General features: G+C 44.5%; 1 protein-coding gene across 1 annotated transcript in view; it reads right to left on the bottom strand.

Annotated features, from left to right (window-relative positions):
- LOC119809490 (sodium- and chloride-dependent transporter XTRP3A) overlaps window positions 1-14687 on the bottom strand; it is a 37998-nt gene that overhangs the window by 15201 nt on the left and 8110 nt on the right. Inside the window, exons 2-6 of the mRNA XM_038322294.1 lie at window positions 10095-10235; window positions 8569-8660; window positions 6364-6591; window positions 3235-3345; window positions 1968-2209 (exon numbers count right to left, since the gene is read on the bottom strand). Of these exons, the coding sequence (XP_038178222.1) occupies window positions 1968-2209; window positions 3235-3345; window positions 6364-6591; window positions 8569-8660; window positions 10095-10235 (814 nt within the window). The remainder of the gene's footprint in view (window positions 1-1967; window positions 2210-3234; window positions 3346-6363; window positions 6592-8568; window positions 8661-10094; window positions 10236-14687) is intronic.

Below are 14687 nucleotides of genomic sequence, written 5' to 3' on the forward strand. Positions count from 1 at the left end.
GGACCAGTAGGCAGCCTCTTCCCTCTTCCTTCCTGCCCAGTGAGGAAAGTTGGTAGGAAGAACAACTCTGGATGCCTGAGCAGAGAAGAGGACAGAAACTACCTCCCGACAAGATATTTAACACCTGGGTAAGTAAGTGGTCTCTGATGAGACTGGGTGGGACGCTCCAAGTATTAAATACTTCATAGCCAGATTATTAACCATTGTTGGTGACAGTCCTTGAATGTGGCTAATACCATTGAGGAACTGCTTGGAAATAAATTTAGATCCACTTAAATATTTTTACTTATTTTCAGACAGGGTCCCACTATGCAACCTTGGCTGTTCTGAAATTGTTGTGTAGACCAGGCTAGTCTCAAACTTAGAGATTCATTTGCCTCTGCCTCCAGAATACCTAGGTTAAAGGCATGCACCACTACATTTGGCTTAGAATTATTTTTCTTTTAATTTAAATTTTTTAATTCATTTTTTTGTATTTTTTATTTTTATTGAGCTCTACATTTTTCTCTGCTCTCCTCCCTGCCTCTACCCTCCCCCTTCAACCCTCCCCCTAAGGTCCCCATGCTCCCAATTTACTCAGGAGATCTTATCTTTTTCTACTTCCCATGTAGATTAGATCTATGTAAGTCTCTCTTAGTATCCTCATTGTTGTCTAAGTTCTCTGGGATTATGATTTGTAGGCTGGTTTTCTTTCCTTTATGTTTAAAAACCACTATGAGTGAGCACATGTGATAATTGTCTTTCTGTGTCTGGGTTACTTCACACAAAATAATGTTTTCTAGCTCTATCCATTTGACTGCAAAATTCAAGATGTTATTTTTTTCTGCTGTGTAGTACTCCATTGTGTAAATGTACCACATTTTCCTTATCTATTCTTCAGTTGAGGGGCATTTAGGTTGTTTCCAGTTTCTGGCTATGACAAACAAAGCTGCTATGAACATAGTTGAGCATATGTCCTTGTGGCATGATTGAGCATCCTTTGGATATATACCCAAAAGTGGTATTACTGGGTCTTGAGGAAGGTTGTTTCCTAATTTTCTGAGAAATCGCCACACTGACTTTCAAAGGGGCTGTACCAGCTTGCACTCCCACCAGCAATGCAGAAGTGTTCCCTTTACCCCACAACCTCTCCAGCATAAGTTGTCATCAGTGTTTTTGATCTTGGCCATTCTTACAGGTGTAAGATGGAATCTCAGAGTTGTTTTTATTTGCATTTCTCTGATGACTAAGGATGTTGAACATTTCCTTAAGTGTCTTTCAGCCATTTTAGATTCCTCTGTTGAGAGTTCTCGGTTTAGTTCTGTATTCCATTTTTTAAATTCATTTTACATACCGACCACATTGCCCCCTCCCTCCCTTCCTCCCATTCCCCTCAAATAACTCCCCATCCCCCATCTACTCCTAAAAGAGGGTAAGGCCTCCCATGGGGAGTTAACTATGGCTTAGAATTCTTAAACTTAATTTTATATCACTGTGCAAATTAAATTATTTGCATGTATACTGAGTTCCATTACAATCCTTACTTAGAGATGGCTACTTTTATAAGTGACCACTCTCCTGGACATCTTAGCATCTGAAAGATGGTCCTCTGTTTGGAGGGACACCAAAGACAGTAAGCTGTAGTCTCTGGAACTTGGCTAGAGAGGTCTTGGTTACACTTGAGATGGGGAATAGGACCTAAGACATTGACAATTTTTTTTTCTGAATGCCCCTTTCTGCTAAGCGCAATGACCACTTTAAACTGCCCATTCCCTGCAAGGCAGGCCTTAACTTTTGAACCCCCAGTTTCTGGTGCTGGTAGTTGAGGGAATAACTGAGCCCCATACTGTGGACCTCAATACTGGTGTCTTTCGTCTACTCCTTGACTTTGGGAACCCAGTCCTTCCCAGTCACCCTTCCAGCTCAGAAATCTGGAGCCTTGCCTTCCCTCTTGAGTCCCAAGGTTCTGAGGGACAACTTAGACTCACTTGTTTAAGCAGTTTTCATAGTTGAAGGTGGCCTTGAAGCCATAGATGGAGAAGGTCACAATGCTGGCAAATATGGAGGTGGAGCTGTTGATGATGGACACAGTGATGGCATGCTTCTGGCAGTTGGTGGAGGGTTCGTTGTAGCTGGCAAAAGCAATCAGGCTGCCAAAACCCAAGCCCAGTGAGAAGAAGATCTGCGTGGCTGCATTGATCCAGGCCTTGGGGTTGGCTAGCTGTTCCATCTAGAAGGCCAGTAGGGATAGGGCTGAGGAATCCTCGGCTCTAATCCCAAACTCTCCCTCCCAAAAGATGGAGGCTCAGAGATGGAGAGAAAATTACTTCTTCTAACACACAGGCGGTCAGTGCGGCTTGTGGTTGGAGTCCATGTCTTTGTCCCAGACTATCTCTAGTGTATTCCCTGGCAAGCAAACTACTCAGCAGTCTTTCTCTCATGCCATCTATGGCACCCTACTCATGGAGAGTGCCATTGAATATTGTCTAGTCTAATAGTCCAACACATGGGACCTCTCAGTCACTAACCAGGCACTGCACTGGTCTTAACACACAGAAATTTTGGCAATGTGACCTCGATGTGGAGTCAAGTCTGAGTTGACTCCATCACTGACTCTTATGGCTTTTCCAACAAGGATGTACATTTCGATAGGTGCTACAGTCATCTGATTCTGGCTACAAGATTTGTTAAGCAAAGAATGTGCCTTACTCCAAATGCAATAGCATTCCCACTGAAGAACACCAATGAAGGTGACTGGAAAGAAAAACTTAAAGAAGGGCAACCTAGAGGGAAAGGGTCTATGGAAGGTAAGGGAGATGGCTGGTGGCACCCAACGTGGGGCCCAAACCCATGACCCTGAGATTAAGAGTCTCACGCTCTACTGACTGAGCTATCTGGGTGGCTGGGGACCCACAAGCAGCCTCCCACTACAGACTGGAGTGATGCCTGGCTCAGTGGACAGTACGGACAGGGCTTTGGGTGAGAACTGAAGCAGGAAGACCAGAAGGAAGGTACAGGCACTAGTCATCAGGGGCAGTGAGGGCAGCAGGAAGGGATGGATAGAAGATTTAACTTCAAGAATGTACAGGACTTGGGAATGACCTGTCTAAGGAGGAAGTTTGGGCCCCCAGGATATCCGTAGCCTTTGGCCCAGTCTTGGGCTCATACCAGACCTGATGATTACAGATCTTACCCCCTTTCTCTTTCCTCCCAGGCATCCCAAAACAGACAGTCCCCTTCCCTTGCAGCCCATACCTTAGGTGTGAACATGTACATCAGGCCATTGGTGGCTCCATGGAGTGTGAGGCCACGGACCAGGTAGACAATAAGTACACAGTAAGGCATTGACGCAGTGAAGTAGACCACCTGTGGGTGTTCAGGAACAGAATACGAATGCTGGAGAGGTAGGAATGGCAGGACAGATAACCATCCCCATAAACATCTTCTTTGGTGTTTAGGCTGCGTCCACAGCTGCTGGAGAGCTGCAGGTGGCGCTAATCCTGAGTAGGACACAGGGTCTGTGGTCTGGGAAAGACAGTGTGGGACTTGGCTGCCCATATCTGCTGCCACCATAAAATTTCTTCTTTAATGGATTAGAAGCAACAGGTTCCCAGTTTCTTCTTTCCATACTCTTCCAACCCCTCTGTCTCTAAAACAAGACTGAAGGAGCCCACACAACATATGAGTCTCTCTGTTCAGTATTTGAGCCAAATTTGGCTCTGAGCTTTCTGAAGTCCCAAGAAGGATGACCAATCACTTACAAGATCTGTATTTTCTCTAACAAGAAAATTAGTTCAGTGGCTTGGGGCAGACCCTGCTTTCGAGGATGGGATCTGAGAGGGGCCTGGCTAGGCATGCCCATAGATAGGAAGCAGTGTATGGAAGAAAGTACCCACAACAAATGCAATAGATAGTACTGGTGGGATTTTGTGTATTCTTCATAAGAAGTCTAACTCTTTGGTTAAGCCAGTCTTCTTTCCCTATTGACATGCATCATAATTTAAGGATGTGCTCTTGGTTGCTTTGGCAGGGACATTTTGGACTCAGTGTCACCCTAACTTCTGAAAAGCCTCAAAGTAAGGACTTCCAGGTGCATGTCTGCCTAGTCTGGGTGGGAAATTTTGGGTAAATCCCTTACTATGTATGCATAGATAAATGGGTAAAACAAACAAAAAAAATTGGCAAGGTTGTTTTTGTTTTATCAATCCTCTAGGTTGGATCCACCTCTAAGAAACATAGTTAGTGACCCATGTCTTGATATGCTTGAATTATGCTCAGTCTTCCATTTCCTCCTTGGCATGGCATCATATTTTATTTATTTCTAAGACTGTCAGAGGGACACTGAGAAGAATGTGGGATATGTGTTTATCATGGCTTCTTATACATTCAAGGAAATATCTACTATTTCAAACCAGATAGAGATGAAGATGGATAAGAGCACTTTGAAAAGTAATGTGAAAGAAATTCAGAGACAAGGAGGAGGGCTGATCCAGGTCCATAACACTGGGTACTTAGAGGACACTCAGGGCAAGTTCTGGAATTTTCCATGGACCATGTTCCTTACAGGTTTTCTGGAGTTCCCATAAAATGAGTCCCTTCTTTCTCTTGTGGAAAAGACAGCTGGACATCTAGCTTAACCTATCATGAGAAGTAAGTTCTGGCCAATAATTAAATATTCGGGTCAGAATAACAGAGATTTCAACAGAAAAGGAAAAGGCAGTGTCTTTATATATGGAACTACTGGGTTATTTCTGTCAGGGAAGGTGTCATAGGATCAGCAGAGAAAATGGGTGGTGAGGATTAATATTAATATCATGCCCAGGCTCTACCTAATTCCACAGTTATAAGAGGCAAGGAGAGGAAAAGACTGCTTTAAGCCGGGCGGTGGTGGCGCACGCCTTTAATCCCAGCACTCGGGAGGCAGAGGCAGGCGGATCTCTGAGTTCGAGGCCAGCCTGGTCTACAAGAGCTAGTTCCAGGACAGGCTCTAGAAACTACAGGGAAACCCTGTCTCGAAAAACAAAACAAAAAAAAAAGACTGCTTTAATATTCAAGGGTACAGACCCTGCCCTTAGATCTTTTGGATCATGCATGGTCTAAGTTGGAGCAGAGAAGATGTTACAAGGTCTCCCCTTAATTGAGAAAGAGCACCCTGATTCTTCTGCTCGGTTGTGAGACAAAGTGCTTGGGGCTAACCTCCTTACCGCTTTGGGGACTTAGAAGCCAATGTAAAATGTCACTTGGGATTGCTGTGCATCATCTTTATGACACAGGTAGTTCTAAGCCTGATGCCGCACGCGAAAACAAAACATGTGAGTGCTGGAGAAGGAAGCTCAGGTGATCAGGAGAGTGAGATCTAAGGGCTTGTGGGATTCTCATAAGAAGAAAAATTGCAAGCGATTAAGTCACAAAACGCATAGAGAGAACATTCATGGGGCATGCCACCAATAGGATGGGAAGTCCTTGGAGTAAATCTGGGCTCTGTCCTGACTCTGCTGTCCCCTACTGTGATCTTGGGAAGATCACTTTACCTATCTAAGACTTTTGCGAGTATCATCATGTATCTACTCTGAGGTGCTGTTAAAAGAATAAGATACTGTGGGAATGTGGTCTTCTGTGAATTTGCTTTGTAGAATAGCTCGGTATGGAAAATTTATTCCAGTTTGAGACAGGTGCGGGTAATGGAAATACAACCGATATATCATCCCTAGAAGAAATGGGAACCTGGGCATCCAGCAGGAAGATAGGGCTTAGGCAGATAAAAGGCCTAAGCCAGGGTTGTGGCACGTCTGTGGTTTACAATCCCAACACTAAGAAGGCTGAGTCAGGAGGATCACTGTGAGGCCAGTTTGAGCTGTATAGTGAGTTTCAGGCCAGCATGAACTATATAAAGAGACACTTTCAAAATAAAAGGCAAAATCCCAAATCACACAACAACAAAACAAACCAAACCAAGGAAGAATCCAACAGTTTTGGATGTCTGTGAGTCCCTGAAAGCACTTTGAAATGGGACCCCAAATCCAACCACACAATAAAGTCATTTCTGCTGACTCATATCTCCACATTGAGGTTCCTCCCCAGAATAATAATCTGGCATTTGACGGGGAAGGACTAAATTGTCAGATGTTTTAAGATCTCCATGAAATGCCCTGGTGTCGCTGAGTTTGAGAGCTAGCTGGGGCATCTCATTTCAGATGTCACAACTTTAACCACCCCACTGTCAGCTAGTAGAGGAATGTGCCAGTAACACCATCCATACCTTCTGATCCAGGGAGCCTCAACTTCTGGACCGCAAGAGACAGCCCCTGGCATTGATCAAGGCCAGGGCTGAGGAGCTACTCATCCACTCACCCAGACGCGGCAACGTCTCACTCCCCAGCCTACCTTGCCAGTTGACTCGGTGCCTCTCAGGATGCACAGATAGACCATCAGCCAGGCCAGGATGAGGCACAGTGCTGGCTCCCACTGCACTCCTCCATTCTCCTGGATGGACGGCGAAATGTTGAGTGTTTTCCTGTACCAGAAGTACTGAGTTGACGAAGCCTTTTCACACTCCTCGTCATAGCCGGTGCGGTTACCATTCAGTGGGCAGACAGACCACGGCAGGGGATCCTTTGGAATGAAGCGAGGATCAACGGAGAGGTAAGGGGAAGGCAAGGACTGGGGAGGATGATAGGAAGTGGCTTTGACAGGAGGCCTTGTACCTTGTCCTGTACATATGGGCTAGCCTGGCTTGCTTTAGGCAAGAGTACAGTGGAACAGAGGCTTCCAGACCTAGACTTTCCAGATCCTTGTAGCTACTGTTTGGCTCTGCTCAAAACCAGATATAGGGCTAGAGAGTCGGCTCACTAGTTACGAGTACTGGCTGTTCTTTCAGAAGACCCAGATTAGAGTCCTAGCACCCATATGATGGCTCACAACCATCTGTAACTCTAGTTCTAGGGGATTTGACACCCTTTCCTGGCCTCTGTAAGCACCAGACATGCATGTGGTACATAGACATGCAGACAAAACACCTATACACATACTATAAATAAGATAAAACTTAAAACAAACAAAACCATCAAGCTGGGAAGGTACTTGGATTAGAATCATGGAATGGCAAGGTCATTTGGATGGAGAGGCCACAGGAGGGAGACATTGGTAACTGATGAAAACCAGTAGTAGGTCCCAGCCAAGAAACAGAAGCCCTCATAAGCTCAGTTGCCTTGCCTAGCTGAAAGAACACTTAGTTCATTCTCTGCTGAGGACACTCTAGCTCACTCTGTTTCACATATTTGACTGCAAACCTGGGGCTGCCTTGGCTATACCCAGAATCTTTTGCTTGAGATGAATTGGACATCATGTTTTTGAATGTTCCTGCCAATGTACATGCTACATGAAGAAGCTCTGGGGCATGTGTGAACTGGCTCAATGGAACAACTGAGAAATTTTCAGTTCTCTCCCTCCCTTCATCTGCACCAGAAGTTAAAGATAAGGTCCCTACATTAGCTTGGTTAAAGGGACCTGCTGCGAACGACCCCTACTCCCACCCCATGAAGTAGAATCCTGTAGAGTAGATTGAAGCTTGTGGGGTTGGACAGAAGCTCTCATGTGGTGTGTATGATCGTGTGAGTGTAGATCTATATGTTCCAGGGACATGCCTGGCCCACAGAAGTGTATGTGAAGGTCGACTGTGTCATTATCTCGTGACCTTGGAAGAGGGTTTAATGCAGGATTGGGGGCAGTCCACCAACCTGTGGACCACATGGATATTAAAATGGAACTTTCTAGGTCCTCCTCCTCTTTTTCCACCTGGAAAGAGGCTGAAATGGAGGGAGCTACTAGAAGAGGAGTGGAGGCAGTGGGATTAGAGTCCCTGAGACTGCAAAGGCTGAAGGTGGGGGAATAGAACATGCGTGGTGGAAAGATTCCTTATCTTTGCATAAAGACCAGCTCTCAGTGTGGTATTATGAGACCAGTTCTCAGTGTGGAATTATGGTTCTTCTATTTATTTTCAACAATGCCTAGATCCTTCCAGAATATCAGCAACACGAATTTGGATAATGCAGTTTAAAATGTTTGCCATTGAAAACAGCTCCTATCGTGTTAGAATGGCGTTGTTCCTTCTAGGTGATTTTTGGGGTCTTCAGGGTCAGCCTAGAGCTAGAAGATGGAAGGACAAGTGACAATGACAGGGGGAGAAGGGGACATGGGACAGGAGGAGAAATAATCATCTCAGACCTGTCAGAATGGTGAAACCATCACCATAAGTCCCCTCCCCCCCAACAGACTTTCTCCTGAGTCTGTCATGAGCTGGTTTGTAATGTTTTCAGGACACTTCCTGTAGGTATTCCAGTGGGTACTGTGGACCCTGCTCCTCAGAAACGTACATACATGGACAGCTGCACAACATGGCTTACACCGTGCAAGTAGTGGATCCAGATCCAGATTCTGATGTCCCCGCTTGGTTTGAGATGTGTGTCTTCCCTCACCCTCTCCCCTCACTGTGAGGATCCCACAGGCTGGTGTTCTCATCCTCTGTCACTTGGTGAGTGACCCTGCATCTTCTACCCTTTCTGCTTCTGCTCTGGCCAGAGGTTGGCTCACCTGGAAGGAGTGGAAGAGATACCAGAAGCCCCAGGCATTGATGACATTGTAGTACATGGAGAGGAAGAAGGAGACCACCACACTAGCAACACCTGTAAGCAAGCAGAGGGCCGTGATGAAGATCAGATGTATGTGATTTAACAGTGGCACTTGATTGACAGAACTATGGTGACACCCCCAAACAGGAACACTTTTCCTTCAGGTTCTTATTTAGACCTGATACCATACCTATGACCTCTTCCTAGGATATTCTTCCTAACCACTCATCATCTGAGGTGGGAGACTAATGATAGTTTTTTGACAGCTAAGTGTCCGGTCCTGGGCTCAGTATTTTGTGTGCCGTTGGTTCTTACAACAGTATTGTCCTTTCAAAGAGCAAATTGAAGCTCAGAGCTGGCCCAAAACTACTCAGTAGAGCTATGGAGAAGTGCCAACCACATGCCTGATATGACATTTGCTCCTTTTGGAGGTTGAATCACTGGAGCCAACCCCACCTATGTGGCAGGAGTGAGATGTGAATCAGACAGACAACCCCTACCGCCAACCCAGTCTGACCTATGAGGGTTTCACAGTAGCACTGTGAAAAAAGGGAGAGTTTGCCATCACATTGCTCTCAAGTGGACTCACACAGCCAACCTTTGTCATCCCACACATAATCAAGAGCTATAAGTTGTTAACCTTGGGTGTGGTGGACTATACCAGTATCGATATCATCAAATAGCAGATCTCTACACCCCACTGGGAATTCTTGCCAGTATCCGGGTGTCAGTGCTCAAGGGGCCAGGCAGCCTCCCTTGTCTTTCCAATGTGCAGTGCTGCCTCAGCACTCTGTGATGGCCTTTAGAGCTCATCACAGGGAGGAGGCAGTTTGAAGATGACTCTTAATGCTCCTGACACATTTCTTCTAAAGCTGCCCGATATCTTATCAAATTGACCCTTCTTCATTCCTCAGCTTTTCTATCTCTTTCCCTTTCTGGGACATGAAAGTGCACAGAACATTTATGGCCACTGATGGCCCTGGACTCTGGGCTTTCACAAAACAGGAGAATCATATCCTGGCACCAGGAGATAATGACTGAAGGTCACTCTGGAAGGGTGCGGTGGGCCACACATGGCATGCATAGATGCCTTCTGCATACAGGCATCACTATGGTGCCCCAAAGCCCCTAAGTGGTGTGGTAAAGATAAATAAGCTCACGCAGTCATGCCATTTTCAGTAAGAAGGGGACAGTTGTGTACATTTCCAGGTGGTAGGAGCTGGGACTGAACGAGGAGAACCAAGTCCAACCATTCACAGACTCTCAAGCTGAGGTCCTGAGTAGAGATGCCCCAAGGTGGGAGTTTCCCTCGGGGGTGGGGTTCCATTTGAGGGTCAGAACCCAGAGCCCTCTCTACCAAGTTCAATGGCAGCCCTCCCTGGGCTGTCAGTTCACCCAACCACAGGTCCTGCTCATGGACAGCAACCAGCACGCCTGTCCAGGAATGCAGGAGTCTCTGTCAGAGGAACTGAAAAGGATCCCACATACCGACACCACTGAGGTAAGGGCTGATGGTCCTCCAGGCACCGATGCTGCCCTGCCGCATGCGCTGCCCCACAGCCAGCTCCAGGTACAAGAGCGGCATCCCCTCTACGATGAGCATGATGATGTAGGGGATCAGGAAACTCCCTGTGAGAGGCCAGAGCTGAGCATCAGGTCAGTGCCAGAGACGGAATTTACCCCACCCCTCCCTCTATGCAACTGTGTTTCCATCACCCAGCCTTCCCACCCCCCCCCATCCAGTCCTCTTTCCACCCCATCCCTCACCCTCAGACCTTTCCACCGAGACTCCATACTCCTGCCCATGTGTCTTCCTCCTTCCACACATCCATTTTCTACAGTTCCTCTTACCATACATCAGATCAGTCCACCTGTCTATCTGACCATCCTTTGATTCATTTATCCATATATCTATCCATCTTCCTTTTTTCTTTCTTTACCTCTACCTGTCCATTCAAAAATCTATTTATCTATTTCAAGTGAAGGATATGTTCCCACAGGCTTTTGGAGTAGTAGTCCAAGCCTCAGAGGTTATAAAATAATCTCATTTTTCCCCCACAGTGTCAAACAGTAACCACAGCAGGCCTAGTGAGTCCCGTGGTCAGCTGGTATCTGTGATTGAGCCTACTTACTTGACTGTTAGGGGTCAGGTGGCAATCCACGGCCTGGTGCCAAGTGGGAATGGGAACATTTTTAGCATTGCCCAGCAATCATTTGCATCTCTATCCCAACCCCCAATTACACAGTTCAGAGAGATGAGCTCTGTAATCTTTTGACAAGGACTAAAACAATTGAAAATTCATGAACAGATAAATCATATGTAATTCATATTACAAATTTTATATGAAACTATGAGAATAGATCAAATACCTGTATTTACTATCTAGAGCTTAAAACTTAAAAAAAGCAACAGGGAAAATCTTTAAAACTTCATGTTAGACAAAGATGTTTTAGATACAAAAGCGTAAGCACCATCTATGGAAGAAAATGTTGATAAATTGAAATACATTACATTTTTCCCCATGAACAGCACTTAACAGAACCAAAAGAATAACTGCAGACTTGGAGAAAAAAATATAAAACATGTACCTGAGAAAGTGTGATAGGAGGAATATATAGTGGAATCTCAAAACCCACAGACATCCCATAAGTAACACATCTCAGTGCACTGTGTTGCATCTTGGAATACATTAGATTGTGATAAAGAATGGGAGTGCACTGGCTCTTTAGGTCCCTAGATTTCTGGAGGAAACCCCATGCAGAGCACACTGCTGGCTTTGTGTGAGCCCTTTCTTACTGAAGACAAGTGCAGCAGACAGCAAGAGCAAGAAAGGGAAAGTGTGAGATGTGAAATCAATTTTTATAACGCTTCTGCAATTGCAACAATCTATCCTCAAGGTCAAAACCCTAATGACCTAGCCACTTTTGAAATACCCTATTTCTAAACATTGAGTGGGGACCAAGTTTCTAAGGAATGAACAGAACAATATCTGTAAGTGGCAAATAGTCTCATCAAAAGATATTTAAAACTGGAACTCATTAGGAAAGTGTACATTTAAACAATAAGAGATAAGGCAGATATGCTGTATCTTAATATGAAAGATATTTCGCAATTGGTTTGAAAATAAGTCTCCTAACCAACTCTTTTCTTTAATTTAAAATTCTAATGTACAAGGAGACCTTGACCTCAGAGGGAAAACTCTAGAAAGGAGCATACTTGGTGAACTAAATATAGCCACTATTCTTCAGTGTTCCTCATATAAAAAGGGGAGGTCTCTCCCCCACCCTATGAGTCTAGGTTGGCCTTAGAAAGAGCTTTGTCCATCAGACTGAAAAGGGCATGTGTATTCCAAAGGCTTGCAGCTTTTAATCTTCTTGAGTATGGCCAGTGGATATCATATATGGAGTCCTTCCAGGCTCTTAGGGTGAGGTGCTACATGATGGAGAATTGTGGGCCCCTAGCTCTAGTGCTGGGTGTGTAGGGTCTTAGCCACACGAGCAGGGCCAGATGAAGCTGTTGAGCAACTGTTTAGGGAACCCACAGAGCTGTATGAAGTGATTGTTGCTGTAAATCATTACTTTTCTGTTGGAGGAGGCTGCTTGTCGGTTCCTGGCCACTCAGGCCCAAAATAATCACACAGAAACTGTATTAATTAAATCACTGCTTGGCCCATTAGCTCTAGCTTCTTATTGGCAAACTCATACATATTAATTTAACCAATTTCTAGTAATCTGTGCATCACCACGAGGTTGTGGCCTACCAGCAAAGTTTCAGCATATTTGTCTCCGGTGGTGGCTCCATGGCTTCTCTCTGATTCTGCCCTCCTTTCTCCCAGCATTCAGCCTAGCTTTCCCTGCCTACCTAAGTTCTGCCTTGCTATAGGTCCAAAGCAGTTTCATTATTTATCAATGGTATTCAAGCATACAGAGGGAAATCCTACATAGCTTTTCCCATCTTGGTACTTCCAGTTTATTTCCATAGAATCAATTTTCCCATCTTAGTTCTACTTCGGTTACATAAAAGCAAGATCTCTGACAGACTCCCAAAAGCAGTTAACAAATCCAGGATATTTACTGTACAGGGTTATTGAAATTTTACCAGTTTCCCAGAGTAGGATCCAGCATACAGTCAGATCTTCAGATCTGGTCTTAGTCTCCTCTGCCTTCTTCTTTCTTCTTCTTCTTCTTCTTCTTCTTCTTCTTCTTCTTCTTCTTCTTCTTCTTCTTCTTCTTCTTCTTCTTCTTCTTCTTCTTCTTCTTCTTCTTCTTCTTCTTCTTCTTCTTCTTCTTCTTCTTCTTCTCCTTCTCCTTCTCCTTCTCCTTCTCCTTCTCCTTCTTCTTCTTCTTTTTTAATTTGACACTTTAGAAGTTTACTGGCAGGTTGTTTTGCGGAATGTATCTCATTTGAGATTCTGGCAGAAACACTAAAGTGACCTGATGTCCTTCTTCAGAGGTACACGATGCCCCTTTGCCCCTTCTTGGCAGTGTTGACTTTGTTCATGTGGCTTAGGTAGTGTCTGCTAGAATTCTCTGCTGAAACCTAACTCCTTCATTTGAAACAATAAAGAAATTTTGGTGGGATACTTTTTCTTTGCTTTTGTTTTAGAACATGATCTCATTCTATGACTTAGGCTGACAGTCTTCCTGCCTCAGTCTCCCAAATGCTGCATTATAAGCCTGCTTTGAAGAATTCAATTCTCAGTCTACTGTGTGGTTGCTTTATATGAACAATAATTCTTGCCTAAAACAGTGATTGTTGCATTAATTGTGTTTTATGATTTTTCTGCCCTATCATGTCCAAGTGGTTTGTCATGCACAACAGATAACACATATACGAGCATTTTTTGTTAGCATCCCTGTAATTTTTTGTTACCATTATGTCTATATTAGCTTGAGTGGCTCGAACACTTAGATGAAGGATGACTGGGAGGAAGTGGCATGGTTCTTATTCCTAATTTCCCTGAAATCTGCCAATATATCTCTACCAACACTGTATCATGTACCATTACATCTCCACACTGGTCCCATCTCTGGCTCCCATTTTTAGGTGTCTCCCTGGTTTTGTGCTACTCTGCCTATTTTACACCTCAGTCTCTTACCTAGTCAAACCCTCTTTTCTTGCTCCTTACACCTGAGACAAAATTTCCACTCCCTCTTTGATCTCCAAGGACTTCTGTCCCTCTGTGGCCACTGTTCCCTGGCTTAGGAGGCCTTAACACCTTCTCTTTGTCTCCCCCTTTCCATTTTCTGCACACATTTGCCCCCCTTAGAAGCTTTCCTCTCTTCCTTCTACTCTGTATGACTTACTTTTTGAGTAATGAGTTATGTGGAAATACAGTAACCACAGTTTTCTCCTGGTATCTGTCTCCTTGCCACTGAGGAAGCTTTTGCCCCTTACTCAGCTCTGCATGGTACTGGGCAAAGTTGGAGCCCAGGAAGTACTTGGTTACTCCCTGTAGGTTAGTATCTTCCATGTCTTACTGGACTTTCTATGAATACAGTTCCTTTTTTTTACACTTCTTCAAATACTAAGGCGGTCTTATAGTTCCTGTTCTTGAGGCCATTGTCTACATACTATTTACAGCTACACTACTCCCAGACTTCCAAGCCACCCACTGAGGACAGAGGAAGACTCTCTCTGACTCACCACTGCCCTTTAGTTCTTAACAAAGGATCTGATAAGGAGCAGGTCCTTCACAGACTGTTGGTGATAATTGTTCTACAGTAATGGTTCTACTTAGGAGGGTAGGTAATAAAAATATTGCTGGAGGATAATGATGGAGATGTCTTGAAAATCACTCATGTTGCTAATAACAGAGAATCTAAAATTTCACATGGGGCCCGGTAAGATGGTTTATCAGGTGAAAGCACTTTCTACCAAGCCTTAGAACCTGAGTTTGATTCCTGGGACCCACACGGTGGAAGGGGAGAATTGACTTTCAAAAATTGTCTTCTGACCACTACACAAACAAAATAAATAGATTTTTAAAAAGCCTAAGAATTCACATAGAGCTATTTTAACTTCCTTTGATTTTACTTGTGTGTGCATTAGATAATACAGGAGAAAGTCTATAAGGATAG

Source organism: Arvicola amphibius, chromosome 3 (assembly GCF_903992535.2).
Source record: "Arvicola amphibius chromosome 3, mArvAmp1.2, whole genome shotgun sequence".
Classification (NCBI taxonomy): domain Eukaryota; kingdom Metazoa; phylum Chordata; class Mammalia; order Rodentia; family Cricetidae; genus Arvicola; species Arvicola amphibius.